The 24178-nt window shown below is 40.2% G+C and overlaps 1 protein-coding gene across 1 annotated transcript in view; it reads right to left on the bottom strand.

The window, feature by feature from the left end:
* Positions 1-391: 391 nt before the first annotated feature.
* PCDH19 (protocadherin 19) overlaps positions 392-24178 on the bottom strand; it is a 175970-nt gene continuing 152183 nt past the window's right edge. The window contains exon 6 of the mRNA XM_067005021.1: positions 392-629. Within this exon, the coding sequence (XP_066861122.1) occupies positions 570-629 (60 nt within the window). The 3' untranslated portion in view covers positions 392-569. The remainder of the gene's footprint in view (positions 630-24178) is intronic.

Raw genomic sequence — 24178 nt, 5'->3', positions numbered from 1 at the left:
TGTAAATGTATTTTAGCAGTTCCTAGAGAAAAAGGAAGAGGTTTTAATAATAACACTGTGTGCTCCTATATCATTTTCATTAGAAAAATCTCAGAGCACTTTCTGCTTATTAAAGAATGGAATGCCTCAGAACACTCTTGGGATATACTATAGAAAAGTAAGGTAACAAATATAAATCCCCATTATGCTCTATACTGTGATTACCTGGAACTTCCTTGCCACCTCGGGGATATACAGCTCCCCGCTATGGCTCAGGACTACCCTGCCCTCCTCAGCACAGCCTAGCCCAGCTGTGACTGCAGCTGGCTGCGGGCAGCAAATGCAGTGCAAGGGACTTGCGTCCGATCATTTGGTGGGTGCTGGACCAACACCTGGAAGGTATTTCCCAAGCTGAGGAAAAGAAGCATTCAACAGCAGTAGGCCAAGCATCAAGCTGTGCTTGTCGTGGGCTCCTGCCACCTCATGTCCTGCCCTCAGGGGGCTGTGTGAGGAGCTGTGTGGGGAGCTCTGGGATAACCCTCTGCCTCCTCTGGGGAATCCTGGCCTGGCCCTGGCCTCACATGCATGGGTTACTCACCAGGTGTAGGAGCTCTCCCAGGCAGTCTCTGACCATTCATCTCGAGAATGACCTGGAGAGGACAGGAAAATAAGATACTTTCCTAAATTTAGCAAGAGTCATAAAATGTACACTGGAACAACAAAAGGAGGAAGAGAGGATGTAAAGGTAGAGGACATTCCCTGGGCTGATGAAGAAAATAATGTTAAAAAATCCCTGGTGTTTAATTTCAGAAAATACAATAGGCTGACTGAGTGCCCAGAAGAGGAACAGCATGTTAACATATCTTAGATAAACAGGAGCCAAACTGTTAGCCTGACAGAAAAATGAGAAAACCCATCAATGCAGTGGGGGAAAATAATAAATTAAAAAACAGATGGTTCAAAGATGTGATTGCATCTTCAGCTTCAGTGAGAGGAAAGAAGGGGAATACATACGTATTACAGGCAGGCCAGGAACACAAAAGCTGGAAAAATATACACGAAAAGAAGAGGCAGTCTCGTCATAATGAAGTTAATTAAAATAGCAGGACCTCAAGTTATTTTAGGTCCCAGTGGTAGAAACCCCAGAATTCCAAGCCCCATTCTTCATTAATACAAAAAGTTTCCTATTTCATCCATGCTCAGAAAAGAGACCTCTTCCTTTATGTGCTAGATAGTGAGTCAAGGCAGATGGGAATTATTCTGAGCTTGGAGAAAACAAAGAAGCACAAATTAATGGATTACTGGCAGAAAGGCAGTTTAAAGCACTTTGCCAAAGCACAGTTTAGTTCTACACTTATTCTTCATACATATTTTTTTCTGCAATTCTGTTTAGATCAAAAATACGCGACCAAGCAAAGATGCACATCTATATTGTGTATAGACTGGAGTGGGCATTAAAACAGACAAACAAACAAACAAGCAAAATAAAAGCAGACATTAAAAAAAAAGAAATGTTTAAAATGACTGGTGCAATCGTTTGCACTCAGTACACAGAAAGCTTGCCAGCCTGATCTCATCCCACAAGTTCTGTGTGGGTATATATGCAGCTGTACCTCTGTCACACATATATACACCGAGATACTACTGTTTTATATGAGGAAATACACATTAGTTGCGGAGGGTCCTCACAGCCATAGGCACCCTGGCCAGGATCCTTGTTTTATCAGAACAAGTTTTGCCTTTGGCTTCAAAAGTGGCAGGGTTTCACTCTATTCCTTTCCAGCATTAAAGCATAAAACCTGTAACTCTACTTTCTCTGCCTAGGACTATATTTCCACCACTTATGTGAGAAGTCTGGAAGTGGTTTAACTGTGGAAATTAATCATGCATAAACAATTTCAGATATGATACCAATATTATTTCAGTCATAATTTGGCAAGATGATGGAGGCAGGAGCCCAAACTGTACTTGTATTTGAATGCTGTTGATTCCTTTGTAACGCTTAACTCTCAAGACCTCAGTTTTATATCCCTTGGGAACAGAGCCTCCCTGTGTTTAAGGGACTGGAAACAGAAGACGAGGAGATGTAGGCTCAGTTCTTGTTATATGACTTTCAACTGCTTTCTTAACTTCCTGCCACCTATTTTTTTCCCTTGTGTAAAATTAGGATAATGGCATTTCTTCATATGACAGCAGCTTAATGCATTTATGTCTGAAATACTTAGGTGAAAGGTGCCATAGATTGCAGAGATTATTGTTTATTATCACAACTGCTATTACTGCTATTTCTGAGAGTTTCACTCAGGTATATAAGGGCAAAATATTATGAACATTTTGCCTTATTTTGAACTTAACACCAATTTTATTCTGAATTAATTCCTTTGAATAAAATTGTTTCTGAACTACATCAACTGGGGACCAGCTGCTGACCCCAAGTGTTTAAGAACTACAGATAATCATGGATGAAAAGAGACAAAAATACATTTTATCTAAGAAGTATCTACGGTTGTGATAGAGTCTGAAATTAAAGTATAATCCAGAGAGAGGGGGAGAGAGAGTATTCTTTAATTAAAATCAGCTACCTCAAAAGATGGATATTCTCAGGAGTGAAATTTGCACTGTGCTGAAGGCTTTCCACTTAAACCATTGATGATGCAAGGAAAAAGAATTCTCAAGAAGAAATATTGGCATTAGCTGATAGCCACTTGCCACTGCACAATACAGCAAAATTTGCAGAGGAAAAATATGTGGACAATAGAACGGAAACATGAACAAAATAGGAAGCTATCTGAAACACAAACCCATGATTATCCAGCAACAAATGAATAGTTTGGCAAGGAAAGAGACATAAGATAGGGACTCAGAGATAGAGAAAGAAAAATTAAACCAGAAGTAGCAGAGATCAATGAAAACAATCAGTACTTTCTGCCAGAAGATATGTTAAAAAGACTGAAACTGAGGTTTTAGATAACTTGTTCAAAATGATGCATTGTCCCACCCACCATCTCCATAGCAATTAATGGTCCTAGCCAAGGACAAATTATGGTTAAAAGAGTGGAGATTTTATGGACTCCCGGTGAAAGGCCATAGGTGAAAGGCACAATATCCATTTGCGATAGTTCTGGGGCTCATGGTGATAACGCCTTTCTCACCTTTGGAGACAGATTGCTTCTGGGAACATAGGAACCACAGAGCACACACTTGAGGGGAGTACTCTGACGAGTATTTCGTAGTGAATCTTGTTCTGTTCCCGTTTTAGTTACCATCACAGATGGCTTCCTGCAATACAAAGAAGGCTCCTGGCAAGGCAGTTTGCTGGATAACATTCGAATTGGATGTGATGGAAGTATAACCTTACAGAAACACTCATTCACCAGCATTTATTTCATTGTGTTCAGTAGCTACTTTTGCACTGGCACTGCCTTCCTCACTCTGCACTCACACAATAATCGCTCTTGCATGAATCTTGTCTAACGGTTGTCTGCAAATGGGTGGTCCCTGTGAGAAGTGGTAATGCTGCAGTTAGTGAGGAAAAACGTTATTATATATATTTTTTTTTATTATTTTTTTTCTGGTTGACTGGAGAAGCTGCTGCAATGGGATCAGGGGCTCTCTGGCTATGTCTGCAGGGGGCATGGGCAGTGGCGTGGGCAGCAGCAGAGGACCCTCCCTGTGCTCTGGGCACTTTATTGCTAGGGAGAGGATGTACAGAGCTTCATTTCCTATGAATCCCTTGCAATTATGCTGTACATGATGCAAACGTTTTTCTAGAAAGAGTCTAAAACCAAATTGTTTGTATAACATTGGCCACACAATATTGCAGCTAGGTAGAATGAGATGCATAGCAGGGGACTTCTTAATGCATCAGATTCAAAAATATATGTAAGTCTTGGCTCAGTTCAGGTTCCCAAAAAGTCGTTGTGGATTCAGGATGAGTTGCAGTTCAAGCAGAGGGGCTGGCCAGTCATTAAAGTACTTCATACAGGTACTCTGGCTCCTCCTCCCAGACCTTTGAAGGTATTTTAATATCCATAGCACTTTAAGTGTCTTTACCAAACCTGTCATTAGTTACCAGCATCTCTTGAAAGGAAAAAAGAATTTGTGGCAGTGAAAGAGCAAGGCCTTCCTGGTGATCTTTCTTACATTGGAAATTGGTGGATCATAGTGAGCTGAGTTGCAAGTCTCAGAGTTACAGTTTTTCATAGCAGCTCTCATCACTCCTTGTTTGCCCAGTTCTGCCGGCCTTGCTTGCACAGATACCATAGTCCTGTGGAGCAGGAGTCCTTGAGCATGCAAGATGGCTGTTTCGTGGGAGAAGATAAGTTCTGAAAGTCCAGTGATGGCGGTACATGCTGGCGAGCAGTATTCACATGTTAACAGATTTCCACTTAAACTGGCAAATAGGAATGTCTATGTTAGAAATGCTGTGTGAAAGCCAAGGCAACAAAAGTCAAAATGTGCATATGAGAATATGTGGTACACACAGTATATGTCACAATGTTTACCATCACTTCAAAACATGCACCCACCCACAGTTCTTCACTAGCGGTATCCTGGAACTTCTCCAATTGGGATTAGCTATATGCAGCAAAAGTCAATTAAAATCAGCCATTATTGTACAGATCATGAGAGCCATAGTGCAAGATACCATGCTCATCCCAGATGCTCATTAATAGCAGTGTGTTGCAAACAAGTCCGGGACAATTGCATGGGTTTTGTATAGTTTTCTGATTGCCTTATTTGCTCAGTTAGCATATAGCATTTTCAAATGGGTTGGATTAAAATTTTTAGCAAATAGCAAATTCCCCAGAAACACAGTCTGTTGCGTTCTGGTACTAGTGCAAATGTAGGTCAGAGTCAGTAAGTTGGTTTAGCTAATGAAAACAGAGAGGGGCAGAAAGATTTGGGGAAAGGGGAATTATGTCCACCCAGCTTGCTAGAGGAGGACCTGTTAGCGCCAGCTCACTCAGCTGCTTTTACCAAGGGGCCTGCTGCTGTACGAGACATGGTGACTCATCTCTGCATCATATTTGTCCTACATTTTTAGTTTGTACAGCAACCACCTGCTGAAAGAGTGGTGTGCTTGGTTGGGCTCCCTCAGTCTCTTGTGAAGCTCTTCCACGTAGTTAAGAAAATGTGTTTTTTTTATGGGAGGTGAGCTGCGTAGGCTTGTGTACAGGAGCTCACATAACTGTACTACTCTAAAAGTCCAGTTCATGCCACACTTTTATTTAAAACAGTATTTACTGGCCTCAATTCAGAGTAACCTGCACAAAAATGTCCTTGAGCTGAGATCATTCTCCTGGGTGGGTGGAGACTTTGGTCCTTTAGAGAGAGCCAAACACAAGCATGTATCTCACAGGTCCCTGGTAAGGGCTCGCCAGAATTACAGACCAGCAGTGATTCTAGCCCATGGAAGATCACAAACAGATTTTCTATTGAAAAAAGCATTAACTTAACATGAAAAAAGGTCTTTGTTTTAGAAAAAGTTTTCCCCACCCATACATGCACACATGACACTTGTTTTTACGTCTTACTTTAAAAAAAAATAAAATAAAAAAATAAAAATCTGTAATAAGCACAATTTTTTTTACAATTAGCAGGAATAAGTTGTTTGCTTTAGTGCCAATGGAAGTGTACTTTTTTTTTCTTCTTATACTGCCTTTTTACATTTAGTTTCAAGGTGAGATCAGTATCTGGAACCATGATGCAATTTATGCTGTTATCATTTCATGAACTTCTGCAAATCTGCTCCTGATAATGTATTATAATAATACTGATGATCAGAAGTGGATTTGAAAATTCATGAAGACTGACGTCAACTGCCACTGTCTGTCTGACCAGATCAGAAAATGAAAACAACTGTTACTGGCATCTATTGTCAGAGGAGCTCCAACGCAATTTTGCACACAGGTATGGGCTATAAAAATTACGTGGCTACTCGTTTCATATACACACTAAATTTCTGAAGATTTTGAGACTTATATCCTGATCTCTGTTATATTTGTTCCCATTTGATTGTTCCACTAGTACCCCTTTAAAAGAAGCTTCCTTACTTTAAAGCCAAATGCAGTCCTCCCTGCTGTGATGGATTCCTTCTTTTTCCTTCCTAATTGGAGCCATTTCATCAGATCGAATTTTGACAAAGATAGTAATTGTCATCCAATTTTAAGGCAATGACAAGATCAATATGAATTCTCAAATGACAAGTATTATTACTGGCCGAACACAAAGAAACAAAGAAAATGAAAAATCCATGTTCTAGAGATCAAAACAGTTTGAGGCACATGCTTGCCTTGATCCACGTGTGTGTGAATCCTGTTGACAACAATAGACGCTGTGCATGTGGATGGATGGGGTAGAACAGATGGCCTTTGCCAGTCAAATAGCGAATGAAAACGAGCACCCAGTGCTTTAGTACATTGCAGTTTCGGTAATGTGGGAGTCAATTAACTTACCACCAAATAGGCTTGCGGGGAAAATTACCCACAGCCCCATCTCAGAGAATTCTGCTTCTCCTTAGCATTTTGTACTCCTTCTGCTTCCTGAATGTCAGGAGTAAATACTCAAGAAAATCCCAGTCCTTTAAGGTGAATATATTCAATACATATTTATGGAGGCAGAAGTACTTGATTATTTTTATAACATTGTTTACGTGAGATGATTTGATTAGTTAATGGCCCAAAGAGTTCAGATAGGACTCAGTTAAGGATCTAAAATGTGCTGCAGCATCTTTAGATATTTTCCCACGGTAGTGGTTTTGGGACAGATTCTGGCATTTATGCATAATAGTTGCCAGATACTGTCATTTTATTTACCCTGGAACAAGAAACTTCTCCAAGGCATTTGACCCTCAGAGCTCAGCTCTTGTTCCACATTTTCTACTCAGTGTGTGTTCAAGTTACCTCTGTAGGGCCGCTATACATGCATTCATCTCTCTAGTAAACCAACCTTCTGCTTTCCCGCCCCCAAAACATTAAATCAAAGGAAATAAACACTTTTCTTTTCTTTTGCAGTATTTATATTCAAAATACAGTTTAACTGGGGAAAGGGATTTTGGCAAAATAATACATGACTGTCGTACTAATTGGCAGCTGCAATGATAACAACCATGACAAGTTTTAACTCTGTCCACTTCAACCCAGCCAAGTCATTAAAGGTTTCCAAGCAGAGGATTGTGTTATGAAGCCTAATAGACGCTGGTAGCTACATCGGCATCCCTGGATTGCTAAACACATTTTTAACCACCAAATGCAGGTTCAGTAGGATTTTGATCCATGGAGGAAGGTCTCAGCCAAGCACTGAAAAGATGTTCATTAGCCTCCAAAATATAAATAAAATATTTACAAAGAGAATAATTGACTTTTGATGTTTACTTCAGGCTATGGTTAAGCAGGCAGTGTCTGTACTAAGCAATGCAGTGACCACCTGCCACAAATGCTGTGATATTTGACAGATCCCTTTCTGCCAAGAACTATAATTCCTATTTAAATCTAAATAGAGGAGCCATGAATGCAGATTTCTCATCACAAAGACGCTGATGTTAATCCCCAGTACAGAAAAATAAGAAAAGCCAGAACGTTTTATTGGATTTTATATGGAAGATAATTAAACAGTATTTCTTCTTTACTTGTTATACAGCATCCCATCAACATTCCTGCTGAAATTTGTTTATAAAAATGCCAGAAACTTTTATTACATTTATATGTAAAAAAAATATTAACAATTTGTATATTTGAACTTACATTAGAATAACAAAAAACAGGTAAACAAAAATGACCTAAGAATGATACAAATAAATGGAAAAAAAAAAAAAAGAATAAGGAAGATGCAACACTGTTCTCCAACATACAGTTTTATATTCTAAGCATGCCAACAAAATAAATGCTTATGTGCATATGTATGTATCATATATATTCAAGTACCAAGCAGTACTGAAAACCTAATCTCCCAGAAGTTAGGAAATGCTAGAATTACATGTGCTTGCACACCTTTCATTTGGCATTTTTGCTTGTATACACACAGACGTATGCTATTTTTTTCACACACACATCACACAAAATGGTGCAGTGTAGGCAGAAAATTGGCTGGCAGTATGATGTAATCTCTGAAAGAGCTGCTTTGCAGAAGCCTGTTTCTTTTTTGCCCACAACCCAGTTTGGTATTTTGGATGTACCCAAGGAAGTTATCTTAGCATGTTTCCCAGCAGGTGGGTGCTGCCAATCTGAGCCTGTAAGAGAGTGTGTCTAAGTGTGCATTTAAAGCGGGCTTATTAATAGAGGGGAGGCGGGGGGCGGGGGGAGCTGTATCCAAGGTTGCATCCTCGGCATTTAAAAATGTTTCAGTTCAGCCTGTGCTGCCATTTACTGCATTATGTGATGCATGTGGATTTTCCAAACAAAGGATGTTTATGAGGAGAGTATATCTTAAGATCCTTTTCATGACTCCTCAGACCCCTCTCCAAGCAGATGGCCTGACAGTTGCAAGAAAACTGTTCAGAAGCCAAAAGTAGCATTTAAAATTCTTTTAAAAAGACAGTTTGTTCTCCATACACATGTACAGTGTAAGCAGGTACTAACTCTGCAGCAGCATCTTCCAGCGTATTCCAGCTCTGACAGCACAGGCGGAAGACTCGCAGGCTGCGAGGCGTGCAGCCTCCCGCCGCGCCAGCAGCACGGCACAGGACTGCCATGTCGCGTCAGCGCCCCGATCCACTCCCTCCGGGGCTACTTTCAGCGCTGGTTCTTGCGAAGGGGACCATTAAAATTCAGACTCCACTCACTGCTAACTTGGGGTAATATTGATTGGAGGTACAAGAGTTTCTCTTTTACACTCAAATTAGGTTATAGCCACAATGAAAATGTTTACTTAGCATTTACAAGCGCATAGAAACAAGCAGGATTAGTGAAGAACTTTCCAAGGCCATGAATATATTTAATTCCATTCATTCATAGCCAGCCTTGACTGTTACCTAGCTGTAGTTGAAGTTCATCAGGGAAAATAACCAGCTGAGATCCAAATAACTAAACTTGAGCCACTTGACCATTACTAGGTTTCTGCAAGCATTCTGGAAGAAATCTGTTGGCAGTGACTTCACACAGCTCCATTTACTGACTCTTTTAATTGCCTTCTACTGAACCTCCTGCTTGAAGGAAGAGAGCACTCCCATATCATACACTTGATAAATAAATAATACCGTCCCTCTGGAGAGGAAAATTCCATCTCTAACTAATCTAATCACAAGGACAAGGACTAACCATCCTTAGGGTTTGGGGCAATTGTTTGTATTTGCTTTTCCTTAGCCTAGGTAACTGAGGCTTATTGTTTGTATCATCTAATTCATTTAGAAATATTTCTGAAAATTTTACCTAATAGTCTGCAGCAATGAGTTGCAGGGTTGGTTATAAACTGCACAAATGTTTGCAGAATTTTTCCTTCACCTTTCCATGCATATTTGTTCTTGAGAGAAAACAGAATAAATAGCCTCGTCTCTCTGCTTCTGTTATATCATCTTTTACTCTTGTGTTTTGCAAACTAAACAATGCTAGTCTTTTTAATCACCTTTTAGATGGAAGCCTCTTTCCTCATGTGTTTAATCATCTTTTGCTGCACGTTTTTACTGCAGAGGTAACTACATATGAGCATATTCACCCCTGGAGCACTCAGTAAGTCTACTACAATCAAGTTTTAAGGCTTAGCAGAGGTTTTTGTCTTTGCTCCTCAAACAATCCTTGTTCATCTCACTCTAAATTCACTTTAAGAAACAGAGTTCCCCAGTGCAGGTGCAGAGATGTGCAAGTTAAGAAGTGAGGAACAGGACAGAGAGGGCTGGAAGGCTTCATCTGGCATTCAGCAGTGTGGCCACCAGTCCCGACTGGCTGCAGAAGTGAAGGCAGAGAGAGACTGGGACTGGGTAAGAAATTGCTTCGTCTGTATGAGGATGAGCTTTTTAAGCCTGTATCTTTCAGATACGACAATTTGTAAATGACGCTTGGTTCCATCTTCTTGGGGCTCATCTTTGCTTCAGCCTGCCTTTGACCTTCACTTGCACTTTGCAGTACTGCAATATTTCAACAGTGAGAGTAGGTTCAGATCTGGTGCTACAGCTTGGCTCAGCCCAAGTGGGAACATGAAAGCTAAGTGAGAAGCTGGTGAAAGGCCTCAGGAAGCAACATGCTCTCCAGGTGGGACTAGCATCCTCATGGGGGGTACAGTCATGGCAGTTGTTACTTCTCAGTTGGCCACACTCTTCTGTCTTCTGTCCTACAGATTTTCTTTCATCGCTTTCTGCATCTGGAATGCTATGTGTATTACAAAGGCCAAAACTTTTGCAGGGAGAAACCAGTATATTTATCCTTCAAAGGGGATGGTCAAGGTGTATGTAGATTAGCTGAGGAACAAGCTCAAAAATGTTTTGTGTTGGATTCCCATCATCTAATTTTAGCCTTCTGAAGCTTGATCATCGAGTCCAAACTTGTTGCTTAATGTTCTCATGCAGTCAGTAGAGAGAGGGGTTGGTTCATCCTGTCATAAAACCGGGGTCTGTGATAAGAGGAATGGTTTCCTGCTCTGAAAGTACCTCTCTTTCCTTTGGCAGATTGGAAGATTGCTTAGGTGATGAGGTAGGTGATTCCCTTTATGGGCTGTAGTGCTGCATAACTAAAAAAAATCAGAAATATATGCTCACAGATCCCATTCAGTCTTGGTGTGAGGACAAAAGAGCTCTGCAGCACTGGAGGCTCTTTCAGACTCAGGCTTCCTTACAGCAGTGGCTGGAAAGAGTAAATATGGGTCGTGCAGTTACAGACCTATTGCAAAATATGCTACATCAATCAGCAGTTAGATTTACATTTACACCGGTGGTATATGGTTATTAAATAAAATATATGATATACAAATTGGGGCTTGGGGTTGAGGAGAGGGTGGGACTTTTTTGTTTTCTGTTTTTTTTTTTCTGTTTTTTTTTTGGTTGTTGTTGTGGGTTTTTTTGTTTGTTTTTTTGGGGTATGTGTGTGTGTGGTTTTTTTTCCCCTCAGCTAGTTATAACTTCTCTCTCTAAAGCTCTTAAAAAAATAGTTAAGGCACTGAACTTCCCTTTCAGTCTTAAAATTGATTCAAATATATCTTGTCCTTGGAAAGTTCTTTGTTAATCCTGTTTGTATTTTTTTTTAAATGCTATGCAAACATTTTCATTGTGGATTAATGTGCTGTTTCAAAGCAGTTGCAGTTGAGATTTTAAGATTGTTGTTAATTCAGAGGAGGAAACTTCTGTTACTATTCCGGTTCTTTGGAAACTATTTCATTCAGTGCCCTTTCTGAAGCGTTGCACTAGAGTGCTAAATGAATACTATAAAAGGCCATATTAAAGAGGATTGTATATAGTTGACCAGGGTTCATACCAGGGACTAGTTTTAGATAGTGTCTTACATTGAAAATATGATTCCTCAATTATAGCTCCTATTGCAAAAATGAAATTACCTTGAATGCTTGGTCTAGTAGGCTTATTTCTGAGAATACAATAGTAAGTGGTCAAATTCCTCCTCACGGTAAAGCATATCTGATTTTTAAAAATGAAATAGAGAGAGAGAGATGTGAAAAGCAAAGTCAGTCACAGTAGCCCTCAGATCAGCAAAAGGACAGCTTACACAAAGACTCTTTCCATTTGAGTAGCCCCAATAATTCCAAGATATTCTGAATGCTTCGAGTGTCTAAACTGCCTAATGTTCTGCCAACTGATTCAAGACACTGCAAAGAGGGTCAGAGGGCCAAAGCAAATATGCAGAAGCTCTTTAACACATTCACACTATTCACAGACAGTAATCAAAGTGATTTGCAAATACATCTTAGAAAAATGTAACATCTTTGAGACCACAATCATAAAAAATAATTGATACAATTAGGGGACTGATGCTGCATTTGGTGTGGCTGCAGCAATTTACATTTATTACATTTTAAAACTTTTTTCTTTTTTTTTTTTATCTCATGACCTGTGCAGATGCTTTATGTGTGACTTCACAGTGCATAGGATCTGACCGTGTGACTTTTCTTAGGACACACCAGACCTTGGCCAGACAGCTCTGGCTGGCAATACTGGCAGGTTGGTCTTGGCATTTATTTTGTTGAGTGCCTACTGCTACTGAATATGCACACAACCTCAAGGCTACCTACTGCGGTGTTCCTAAACAATCTGCTTTTCTAATTCCAGGATTACAGTGCTTAAAGGCACATAAGAATGATGAACATGTGGAAAGGATCTTATGTCCTTACATCCACAGGGAGTTTTGTGCCTGTGTCCTGTTGGCATTACTCATGTAAACCTCTTGTTCATCTACTTTGGGAAGACTGATTTGTTCAGCCTTTGGTGTTTTCAGCTGTTTTTGACGTGCTAGCTGAACTAACTCAATGATTGCTTATGTGTATGAGAATTAATTATAAATTTTGACTGTATAAAGCAGTCTCGTGGACTCATGCTTCATTAGTAATCTGATCAGTTAGCCACTGCAATGCAAACTGGCATCATTAGCACTGCAGATACTATAGCCAGAAGGCAGTGGATATTTGTGTGGTACACAAGATGCAGAGTTTCACTAGTTCCTCGCACTGAATTCATAACATCTCCTCCTTACCAGGGTACCATGTGATGAGATGATAGAGCACAAGACTAGGCATTGAGTACCCTACTGAAAACTTGACCTATGACAAAGAATCTGTCACTTTACCGGGGAAAGCAAACTACTTGGACTGTATTGGTCTACTTGCTGGGCGTGGACCTTGAGACTCTTGTGCAGTCACTTCTTCAGAGCCATAATAAAACATTCCAAAAGCTGTTGTTGAAAAAGCATAACACAAAAGTGAAGTGGTTATTTTCTTTTTTAACCACTCTCTTACCTTATGTGTAAAATAATTAAAATGGTTCTTAGGAATACACAAAGCACTTTGAGACCCTGACCCACCACCTGCAGGAATCTTATTGTTTGCTAGAAAAGAATCATTTTTGTTTTCAAAAAAAAAAAAAGATGACAAAGAAACATTTCTTTCCTGTATGCATTAGTAAAAAGGATTAGACAGGCTGTAATCTTGGTCAGTCTGACTTCTACAATTATGGAAAATTACAAAGATTGATGTTCATTGCAATTTATCTTATTGCATAAATTTGTACAGGATGAATCTTCTCTTTTGAAATACATATTTCCTAAAACTAGCTTATATATAAAGTGATTTCTTTTTCTTTCTTTACCCCATCAGATTGACAATAGACTATGTAGGAAAGTGCTGAAGAACACAAAAAGAAAAAGTTGGAGCAATTCTAATTGTCATGGCAATATCCTAGATTTTTCAAGAAGTTCGGTTCTGTTTAGCTAGTCACTTTAATTTTCCTTCACTAACTTGTCTCCATTCTCTGCCATAATGATAATTCTTTATATGACTGTCAGCCCTTTGCATTGTGACAGCTTAAATTAATGTTTTGATATTTCTCTCTTTGTAAGAATACAACAAAGAAGACAACTGCCAAGGATAGGACAGAAACTGTATGAATGTAAAACAGACTTTGTGCACCAATAAAACCAGAAGGAATAATTTTCATTTTACTGCCTTGTTAATAAGCTTTTGCAACAACTAATCCTGAAGACTGAGTTCTGTAGTCTTGTGTGGCCCTTCTGCTTCATCTGGATTGCACTAAAGTTCTTTCTGGAGACCTTGGATGCTTCTGGAAATACTTCAGCCCATTTAGGTCAGGGAGGTTTAATACCTAAAGCAGGCTGATTTAGCCTCTAGTGCTACACTAACAATATGTGTAAGCTTTGGTGGATTAGCTTGTTTTACAATCATAATCATAATAGCACTCATTCACAGCTGAAATATTTTGCAAACTAATGTATGTACATCTCATTTTTACATACCACCTCTCTAAACGTTAAGAGGATCAATAATGTGAATTCCAAAAGGAAGATGCAGGAGAAGATGGAAGGATTTGGTTTTGCACTTACAAAAGAAGTGGTGGAAAGGAATTACCTTAAGATGTTGAGGTTTACACCATCATTCCTGTTCTTAACATATGCTTTGAATATTCCAACTACATCTGACATTGCTTTAAATTATGCTTGACTTCAATGAAGATGGTGCTTTTTTCAATATTATTTTAAAAATCCCTTTAAAAAGATCTAAAATATTCAGATTCAGTTTAAAGTTTCAGTATAGCTGAGAATTTAGTTACTACCTTCACTCATTTTTATCATTTTCTGTTTTTCTTCTCACACATTCCTTCAGGACCTGGCCTCACCTGAGAGATGAGGAATTTAAATGAAAGTAGAGCAAAAAAATCAATTAATCCATTCTTTGTGGCAGAAGCCACCAGATGATGCTGTTACTCTTACAGCTTCTTAGCATGTGAGCAAGATTTCAGTTTTTGAAGGAATGCTGCATTGTTATTAGTTTAGTTTTACAGTAATCCTCTGAGAGAAACAAGTAGCAGAGTGTGTTTGCTGCTTTATTCTCTATATTAGGATGCAGTTCTTGGGATGAATCACTTTCATTGGAGTTAAATTTCAGTAGCCAGCTGAGATTTCTGGAAGTAGTAGGAACTTTTGTGATGACTGCAGCTATCACTGTCACAGAGTTTTGTTTTTTGTTTTGTTTTGTTTTTTAAAAAAACAGGTTTCACTTAGGAGAAAGTCCGCATTATTTTCTGTTCCACCAACAAGTAGGTACCAAACCCCCAAATTCTGTCACTATACAGAAAGGAGTGATAGTTGCCACACATGGAGGACACTGAAGCACTGGGTACTCTTACCTCTGTGGATGTGATGGGCCGTATAAAGGAAGCTGCAAGGAGAGCTCTGTTTGGATCACAAACCATCCTTTTGACCTGTACCTCTCCCTCTTTGATAGAGTGCTGGTCCCAAAGAGCTTCAAAGAATAGATCAGCAGTGTGTGAAATACTATTTATCTTAATGGACCACAAGTGCTGAAAGCTAGGGATGAAAAATTTAATATCAGATTTGTCAAATATTTCACTTGCTGATAGGATCATTTTAGCAGAAATGACCAATGGCAGTGTGTATCCATCAAATTGAAGGTTTAATATAAAAAATAAATAACAAAGGAGATAGGGCATTAAGTGGATGATTCATTTATGCATTTTAATTAAAAATCTTGATTGTTTAAATGCAAATGAAGCAAACACAGTAATGCCAATGCATTGGCATGCTTAAAAATCACAGCAGCAGCAGAGATTTGGTTCAGTTGGGCACAAGGATGATAGCAACCTGAGTGAAACCTGTGAGAAAGTTTTACTGTATCTGCAGAAGATATTGCCATCGGCTGTTCCTTTCTCTGCTTCTACCAGCAGAAACAACACCCACAGCAGTCATCTAAAGAAAATTAGAGCTCACGCTTCAGCCAAGCTGTTAGTGGACAGTGAGTGATCTGTTAAACTAGGAAGATTTACTGAAGGGCACATGTCGATGTTCAAACATCTCTAGATCTGAACAAGGCAAGATTAAACTAGTCTGCCCATGCTAGGAGAAGAGAAGTGACATACATATACTTGAGATTATCTTTGCCCTTGAATTTCAAAGCTCGACTGCTATTTTATGTAAAATAAGTTCTGTTTACTTTTTATAAATTTTATAAGAAAGAATAAGCCAGCACGTACAGAAATCAAGTAAGCATGCTACAGAGCTAATGCACCCAGGCTTTGCTAAGCCAATTAAGCAATCAAATCAAGGTCACAGCTGAGATGGACTCAATAGATCAATGAGATTGAATGGCCAAAATTAATACCCAAGGAAATTAAATCAAAAGAATAAGGCTGGAACTGAACTTGTTTGGTTGGTCTTGGATATTTATGGAGAAGCTGTTTTCCTTTCAGTCTAAAGTCATAGCCAGAATTCAGCTCAAAGCATATGTGCCTGGCCAGCAAAAGGTACAAGTACTCAAAGGATGTTTGTGTCCACCAGGTGTAAGGTCTGTGCTGGTCCTTCCCAAGTGACACTCTGTAAAGCAAAGGGTGATCCTGACCTGTTTTATTTAAGGAGGAGGTATAATATCCATAATGCTGGCAGCAGCTCTGCTTCATTATTTTTTTCCTTAAAACCCACTGTTGTAACAAGTTATTAGCCTGCTGTTCCGATTTTCTCCTTCTAACACAGAGAAAATCTTTCCATAGAAGTGACACAGATGACAGCCAAATCAAGCAATAACAGCTTTGGGGAAAAAAATAATAAATCCAGAAGAATCTCCCTAATTATATGCAAGATTTGCAGAGTTTGGTGTTTACTTTTAGGGACCTGTATGTAGTGCTGTTTCTCCATTATAGAGTGCAAATATGCAAGTGTGTGTTTGAGATAAGGCAGTGTCGTCCTGGTATAATGAAAAAGAAATGAAAGGAAAGAGTTCAAAATGCTTTATTTTTTGGAATCCTTCACTTGTGGTATTGACAGAAACCATAGCAAAAGTTTCAGGTAGCATGCAACTTATAGTCAGAAAAGGGAAAAGCTTTATGTCCAGAAGCTGTCCATGCAGGCTAGAAATGAGTGTTCTTCTTCCCATCAAGGTCTTCACTTCTTTAAGAGTCCTACTCATGATGATTAGGACCAGATCTTCCTATAGCTTATTCTGGAAGAATCTTGGGCCATGTGGCCACCAGGATGAGTGCTCACCATCACTAGCAATACCTGCTAGTCTAATAGCAGGTTGCATGTCAAAAAAAAAAAAAAAAAAGAGAGAGATAGAGGGCAGGCTATAAAAACTGATCTTTACTTTCTGGCTTAATGAAAAAATTAAGTGGACGCTACAGTAAAATACTTGAAAAATAAATTATTTCTCTATGAGTCCTTTCATGGTAATTACTTCCTCACCCTACCTTAGGCAACTAATGCAGGTAAATATCCTGCCAAAAGAAAAATACCTCCTTTATTATTCTGTCAGGCTAAATTTCCTTCATAGAGGTTTTTCTAGGTCCAACTGAAACTGTTTGCAAGAAAGATTTTCTCTTGAACATAGACTGAGCAACCCCAAGTCCAGAGAACTGGTCTGTGAGACCTGGGACTGCTATTCCCCTTCAGCAGGAGGGAAGCCCAGAGCGGGGGGCATGTGGAGCCTCTCCTCCCCTCACCACATGCTTCATCAGCAGGAATTAATTATCGACTCACCAGGTCGCACCAGCCATCTGCCACAAACAGCCACGTCAGGGATACTGGCTGAGATGTGACGGAAGGGCACGTATGAGAGTTGGGCTTTTAACTGAAGCTGGGAGAGGGAGAGAAAAGGAATTTTTTTTTTTTGCTGGTTGGCTTGCATATCCCCTCGGATTTGTGACGCCTGAAGCTTGGTTGCTGACCGTCTGTGCTACAGCTCGGCACAGAGTACGCCGGTGGCTGCTGAAACAACTTGTGTGCGCGACTGTCACCCAGCGTGAGGAGCGGGCTGCGGAGCCAGGCCTTCTGTTTTGGCAAAACCCAACAACGCTGCTGAATTAAAGACATAATGGAGATTTTTGGCAAAATTGCAACACAGCTGCCCAAGGTCATCTCCAGTGAAAGTAGCCGAGGAGGTTTACACAGAAGATGTTAATTGGATTTTCGTGTTCTCTTTAGAAAGGTTCAGAGCTATCAGATCTCACCATGCTACATGCTGCATGAGTATGTCCAGTGATATTGTGAGCTGATTATTGTTCAGTCTTAACGGCTTTCCATCTCCGTAACAACGGTATTAGCATTAATATTGTGCCCAAGGCTCTGAATATGGATACTAATGGAACTCAATCAGCTCTTAAAGAACAAAGGATCCCTTTTATATGGCACCCTGTGACAGTCAGAGGATTGGATTAGCAACTTGTCAATCCTTTGTTTTGCAGCTTTTTTTTTTTTTTTGATGCTTTCTGAAATACTTGGATAGTATGTAGAATTACATTATCTGAAAAATGAATACAAAACAGTGAAAGCTATGTACTATTCCCTGCTGACCTGATTATTGTCGATTATTTAACTAAGTAGCCAGCATACCCCTTAATTTAAGTACTGAATTCCTGCAACACAAAATGCTATCTTTTCTCATAAAAGAAGCCCAAGAAAGAACAAGCTCAATTGCCAATTATGCTTCTTCCATGAAATCTCTTCTATCCCCTTCAGGATAGGTTTGGGTAAAAATATAATTGCAGCGGATAAGGAAGCTTAAGAAAAGACATAAATGAAAAAATGCTATGTGTTGGCATCTGATTGATCCATTTGAAAGGAAGAGAAGGAGAATTTGACGAGATGGTAAGGAGCTCATAGTTTGTTTCGAAGGAACCCGGCATTTTTAACCTCTACAGGGTGCTGAGCTATAATTAAGAACAGCAAGTCAGTGAAAAATCTATTTAAACTCCTGACAGCTTTTCTAGATTAGTGTTTTTGACATCTACATTCACTCTAGCAAATCACTAATGTGATTTTTTTTCAAAATTATATTTTTATTAGCTCTCTGCATATAATAACAAAGTGAAAATGATGTTACAGCCTGGACAGGTCTTTAACTCAAAAGCTCAGTACTTGCAGTGTGCTTAATTAGCTGCCTGATTATTGTTTTATTCTGAAAGATGTTTTGTAAATGTGTTTTCATCTATAAAGCATCTTTAAAGTGAAAGCAACTGTTTGATTCTGTTAGTTGGTGAAAACTATAGCAAGCTCTGGATAACAAAGCACTGTGATTAATTCATGTCAAGATACCCATCTCTGCTTCATTTTTTTTCCCCTGAAATGGTTGAATTACTGAATAACAAAACAAATATTTGGATAAACATTGAGTTACATAAGTCTTTCCAAATAATAATTATTCTGCAAGGGAAGAATAAAGCTCAGGCCTTCTAACTTGGGTATAGGTACAATATTTTGAAGCACATCAACAGTCTTCCTCAAACTGTGAAGATCTTGCAATAACATTTAAGTCAGATGCACTGTGAATGTGTTGGTTTTAATTTGAGAGCAAAGAAGTACCATCATTAATTAGAATGCTTTCAGATTAGTGTTTGTGTTGCATAATTCAACATTTGCCAAAGTTCAAGAAAGATATGCACTAAGTAGAAATTATTACTTTGATAATGCTGCTACATTTCCTCTCCTTATTTTTAATATGGCTTTTTAATTTGGGTAATGAGTATATATCACTAGTCATTTTGAAAGCCTATTACCAACACCAACCAATCCGTCAACTTGAGTTAATAATTTACTTTATTATAAAAATTGGAACTGGACACAGCTGTGGAGGACCGAAGAAAAGAAAAGAAAGCCTCCTTAGCAGATAACCTATTTTCCTCTTTGCACGAAATGCCCCTTGTTCTGCTGGGACTTGTTTCCCCACTGCTGGAACTCCATCAGTGGCCATTAAACTCCTGATCAAGGCACATTCCACTGCAGGGCATTTGGAAATTAAATGCTCAAGGAATTAGAGGAAGACGGTCTTCTCCCATACTTAATTTTCCTGTGTATTATTAGTAGCTGCCTCTGCACTGCTAATGCCCTTCTCCCACTGTGTAGGCATGAGCTGGCAAGGTCATTTATTTTTGAACGTGTTTACTGGAAAAATGCAGTTGCATCTGAATGATTGTTTTGGGAAAAATAAAAATCTTTGGATGAGTCATAAGAGAAGAAAAAAAGGTCATTTGAGAAGATTTCAGTAAGAGAAGAAATTGATAAAGAATATGGAAATGCATTCTAATTAGAATGAAAAGTTTGAAGACTGCACCCTGTAGTGAAATTAGTGTCTGCAGCAGACAATGCTCCTCATTAACAAACCGGGACCTCACTTTTATTACACTTAAACCAAGATTCTTCACTGTGTCCTACCACTTAAAAATATGCATCAGTGACCACAATGCTCATGCCATTGGTTATTCTTAACCCTCTGCATTCATGAGCAGATTGAAACTTTGAAAGAAGCACGAGTTGGAAGAGAGATGCCACAGAGATATGGAGTATATTATGCTGAAATTGAATCTTCCTTTGAATGGTGGAAGACTAATAAGAACCCAGCCTACTGAATCATGTTAAACTGCAGCATTTATTTATTTTTAGTACAGTTTTATTTGGTGACAATGTAGTCATTATAGCCTTTTGTTGTTAAGGTGTGTGCATACTTCTATTTGAAAACCTTTGCATAAAAAATGCATGAACAGTAAAGCTTTTAAAACCAACCTACTCCAATCACAGTTACAGTTCCCCCCAAGTTTTGATATTTTCTCATGACTATGGGTCATTTTATAGGAAGTGGAGAGAGCAAAGAAGAAAAAAATATATATTAAAAAAAAAAGAAAAAGAAAAGAAAAGAAAGAAATGAGCAGACTTTCCAAGAAATAGAAATTAGAAGTATTTTCTTTAATAAGATCTTGCTTCGAGATGCAGCTGAGAGATTGCTGGCAGGAATTGTGGTCCTTTTCTTCCCTGCAGCTTCTACACCTTGTATTTCCCTTCCCTCCCCTTGTGCTCCAGGCCCAGCAGATGAGTCAGCCTCAGTCAGGCCAACATGCCCTGGAAGTGGAGAGCTGTTTGCAGACAATGCAGGCAGCCCAGGTGACGCACAACTAAATACAAACCAAACCTGACATGTTCCAAGTCAATGAAGTACCTTTTCAGACTTCCCAGGGCAAAATTCCACCAAAAATCAACTATTTGCACACAGAAAGTTTAAAGAAAAAAAAAAATACAGATTGCCATTTTGCAATGGAAAAGAATTTCCCTGAAATATACTGAGCAGCACTTTATTGCTGCATGAAGCCCATGTGCTTCGAAAGCAGAAGCTGGGTCTCCAGCAGCTGAGGCAGCCCCATCGGTCCCAGTGCCTGCCCGTGCCTCTCAGCTCACCCGTCCCTGTGCTGCGTGAGACGTGCTGGCAGACACAGCACCGCTCGAGTCGCCGGGTGTGCTGGAGTTGGCCACTGCTGGTCTTGCAGAGCTGCTGTGGCATTTTGGCGGGGCTGCTCTGTGGGCAGGAGGCTCGATTCCCCCAGTGCACCTGTGTTTCCACCCACCCGCAGCTTGCAGTGAGCACAACACGGCTCTGACACAGATAAAACCTGACTCGCATATCAAGAGAAGGCTACTTCTATTTACTCCTTTAGTCTCATGAAAGAAAAGGGGGAGCTGAGCGTGTAGATAAAGGTAATAAACAACTCCAAGCTCCGGTAGCATCTGAAATGATTCTGCTGTTTACGGTTTCTTTTGGCTACAAGTAATTCCGTGTCTGTTAAATAGCCAGTGGCGCCTTCCTACTGATAGGACCAAATCCCAGCACAGAGCCATCGCCACAGGCAGGAGGATGACAAACAGGAGGCACAACAGGTACAAGGCAGAAATCCGTCTTAAATTCACTTGACTCGTCTGCTGTTTTATGGGCCTTGTTCTCCTCACTCACACACTTGTATTCCACTGGTGTCAGTACAGCAACTTCAGTGAAGTCCTCCTGTGTAAGAGCACTTCAGACCCTCCAGACACAGAAGAGAAATGCTTTTCATGCCATGGCAGAGCCTGACTTCACGCACACACATGCATTCACACACACACACACAAACTCCATCCTCACAGCTCCTGGTTTTATTCTTGCTGTGCAGCACCATTAAGCTATTGGAGTAGATGTTTTTAACCAATTGGTTATTTTCACTACCTGCTTTGGCAAGGGAGCTGGAAGAAGTCCAGCTGCTGAAGTGCTCTGAGCTCCACGGGCTCCACCTGGGCTGCACCAGCCGCTGGGGGCAGGATGGGGCTGGGGCAGGTGGGCACACTCCGTGGGGATGGAGTGGGGGATGCTAGAGAGCTGCAGCTAATTACAGTCAAAAATCATAACTTTAGACAACTCTAATGTTTGCAGCTGGAAAGACTTAAAAGCTATTTGCTTCTAATCTCCCTCTGACAATCAATGAATTGAACAGTAAATGTTATTAGACTAATTTACTGTTCATCAAGAGTAAGAAATGAATAGAATAATTTACTATTCATACATCCAACTGTGTGACATGTGTACAGATCAGTTTGAAATAAAAAGCAACATTAGGGTTCCAGTTCTCCTTCCATACCTTTTTTTCTAATTCCAATTTATATCCATTCTCATCTGTCAAGTTGCTCTGGCTCTGCCCCAGTGACAGAATGACCACATCTGTTTGGGTACACATCTGTACGAAGGATAATTTGCCACCTACCTAACCAACTCAGCAATTTCCGTGGGGGGGAGCAGTAACAACCTGCACAGCTGTAAAGGAGGCACCTGCTAATTCTAACTGTCCTTTGTGGGAGGCATTTACCTCCAGTTTTGGGGCAGCTTCCATGAGGATGCTACAGCTGTGCTCCATCTTTCTGCTGAGGAAAGCCCAGTTATTTGGGCATTTGGAGTATACGAGGAGGCAACTGGATAAATTGCCCTTTCCAGGCCAAAACTGGGATAGCATTAGGCATTTAGAAATGCTGAAGACCTGCATTTCTTACAAAATCTGGCTATATTAATGCGTGGAAAAAACAGACCTATAGCATCTTTGGTCAAATGGTCTCTGTATATTCTGGGTATTAAGGCAAGAATACCAATCACTCTCTGGATGCCGCAGACCTGAGCACAAGGAAAGCACATGGAAAACTGTGGTCTAAAATGACTGGAACTGAGGTTCTCAGTGGAGTTCATCTCACCAGATGGCATGGATGCTGTTCTTCTCAGTGATGGTTTTGTGGGTCAAAATTCTGGGCTTCCTGGCTCTGGTAAGAGGTGTGGCAGCCCTGGTGGCTTTATCTCCCAACCCAGCACAGCACCAATGTCCTGCATATTAACTCCTCTCAGCTAAATTCACTTTTTCTGCAAGTTGCACCAAAGAGAAGCAGTTTTTCAGTTCAGAGGAGATAGCTGGTAAGTGCACAAAGATAACTTCTCACTTCAGCTGCATAGGCTTTCCAGCACCTCAAGAGATCCCACAGTTTTTGTTTTGATAAACAAGATGCCATCCACCATCTGCCATCTCCCATTGCCTCTGTCAGGAAGTGCAGTTTGGAGAATTCTTCCAATTGGAAGAGTCTCAGCTGTCTCTGCACTTCAACACTATCGTTTCTTGTAATCTTTAAAGATCTGTCCACAAGCTCTGAAATGTTAGTATTGAAAAGCAAATCAGAGGGGAAAAAAAAATCCAACCTTGAAGATTTAGGAAAGATTTTGATTTTAAAACTAGAACAAAAAATATCAGCAACAAAGCAGAAAGTCCAGTTTTATCTTTTTTTTCCTAGTTCTGAGCTGCATGCTTTTTTCCTAGACCTGACAGTCAGGCTCACTTTTGTCCTCGCACAACACCATCAGTCAGAGAGATCCCACCAGCCAAATGGCACTTCAAATCTCCCAAGCAACCCTTTTTTCAGAATGTCTCCTTTCATACATATGAAATGTAAGAAGAGCTCGGGAAGTTCCTCAGATGAAAGCTTTCCTTCCAAGTTGTCGCCTTTGAAGAGCCCCAATGCCAGATGCTCCAGTGGAATTTGCCATTTTTCGTGACTAGCAATAGGAATGGAATGCAATCTCCAAGCCACGCTTCCTCTGGAACATGCCACGTAGAGTCTGGGTTCATCTGGGGCCGTGCATCTTGTAGGACCATTCACACAGCTGACCCCCATGTAGACAATTTGCAGACTCTGAGCCAGGTGAGGTTATTTGCAGTATAGATTCAGCTCGTGGCAGCACAGTTGTTATGAGAGTGCCATTACCGTTACAGTGTTAGCAAGAAATTGTGCCAAAGGCTGGCTGTGATCACGCAAATAGTTCATGGAGGAACACAGAGATTATGATTACCTAGTACTGTAGTGAGGAAGACACCTGAGAAAAGGTGCTCATGCCCATGGGGTAGAGCACTCGCTGCCAGCAGGGACACGAGGGCCAGGTGCAGCTCCTGCCCCAGAAGGCAGAAATGTTGGACTGCAGAGCTGACGGCTGACTGAGCTGCAGCCAGCTCCGATCTCTGTGCTAGGCAATGTTTAAAAAATAGAATCAACACATCAAATGATGTGTCATGTAAGTTTTCCATGTCAAGGAAAATAGCCCGAGGCCCTTCCTCCCACATTTGCTGCTACAGCAGCCAGACAACCTGGCCCTCAGATTTATTCTGGTCTTTAATCAGGCAAAATCCCTGTGATCTCTGAGGTTGGGCTTCATGGTTTTGGAAAGAGATTATATGGTTTACTAGAAGGAAGGCGCTTGCCCACTG

This window comes from Anser cygnoides, chromosome 13, assembly GCF_040182565.1.
Source record: "Anser cygnoides isolate HZ-2024a breed goose chromosome 13, Taihu_goose_T2T_genome, whole genome shotgun sequence".
NCBI classification, from domain to species: domain Eukaryota; kingdom Metazoa; phylum Chordata; class Aves; order Anseriformes; family Anatidae; genus Anser; species Anser cygnoides.
Note: the sequence above shows the minus strand (reverse complement) of the source record. Positions and strands in the feature narration are given on the sequence as shown.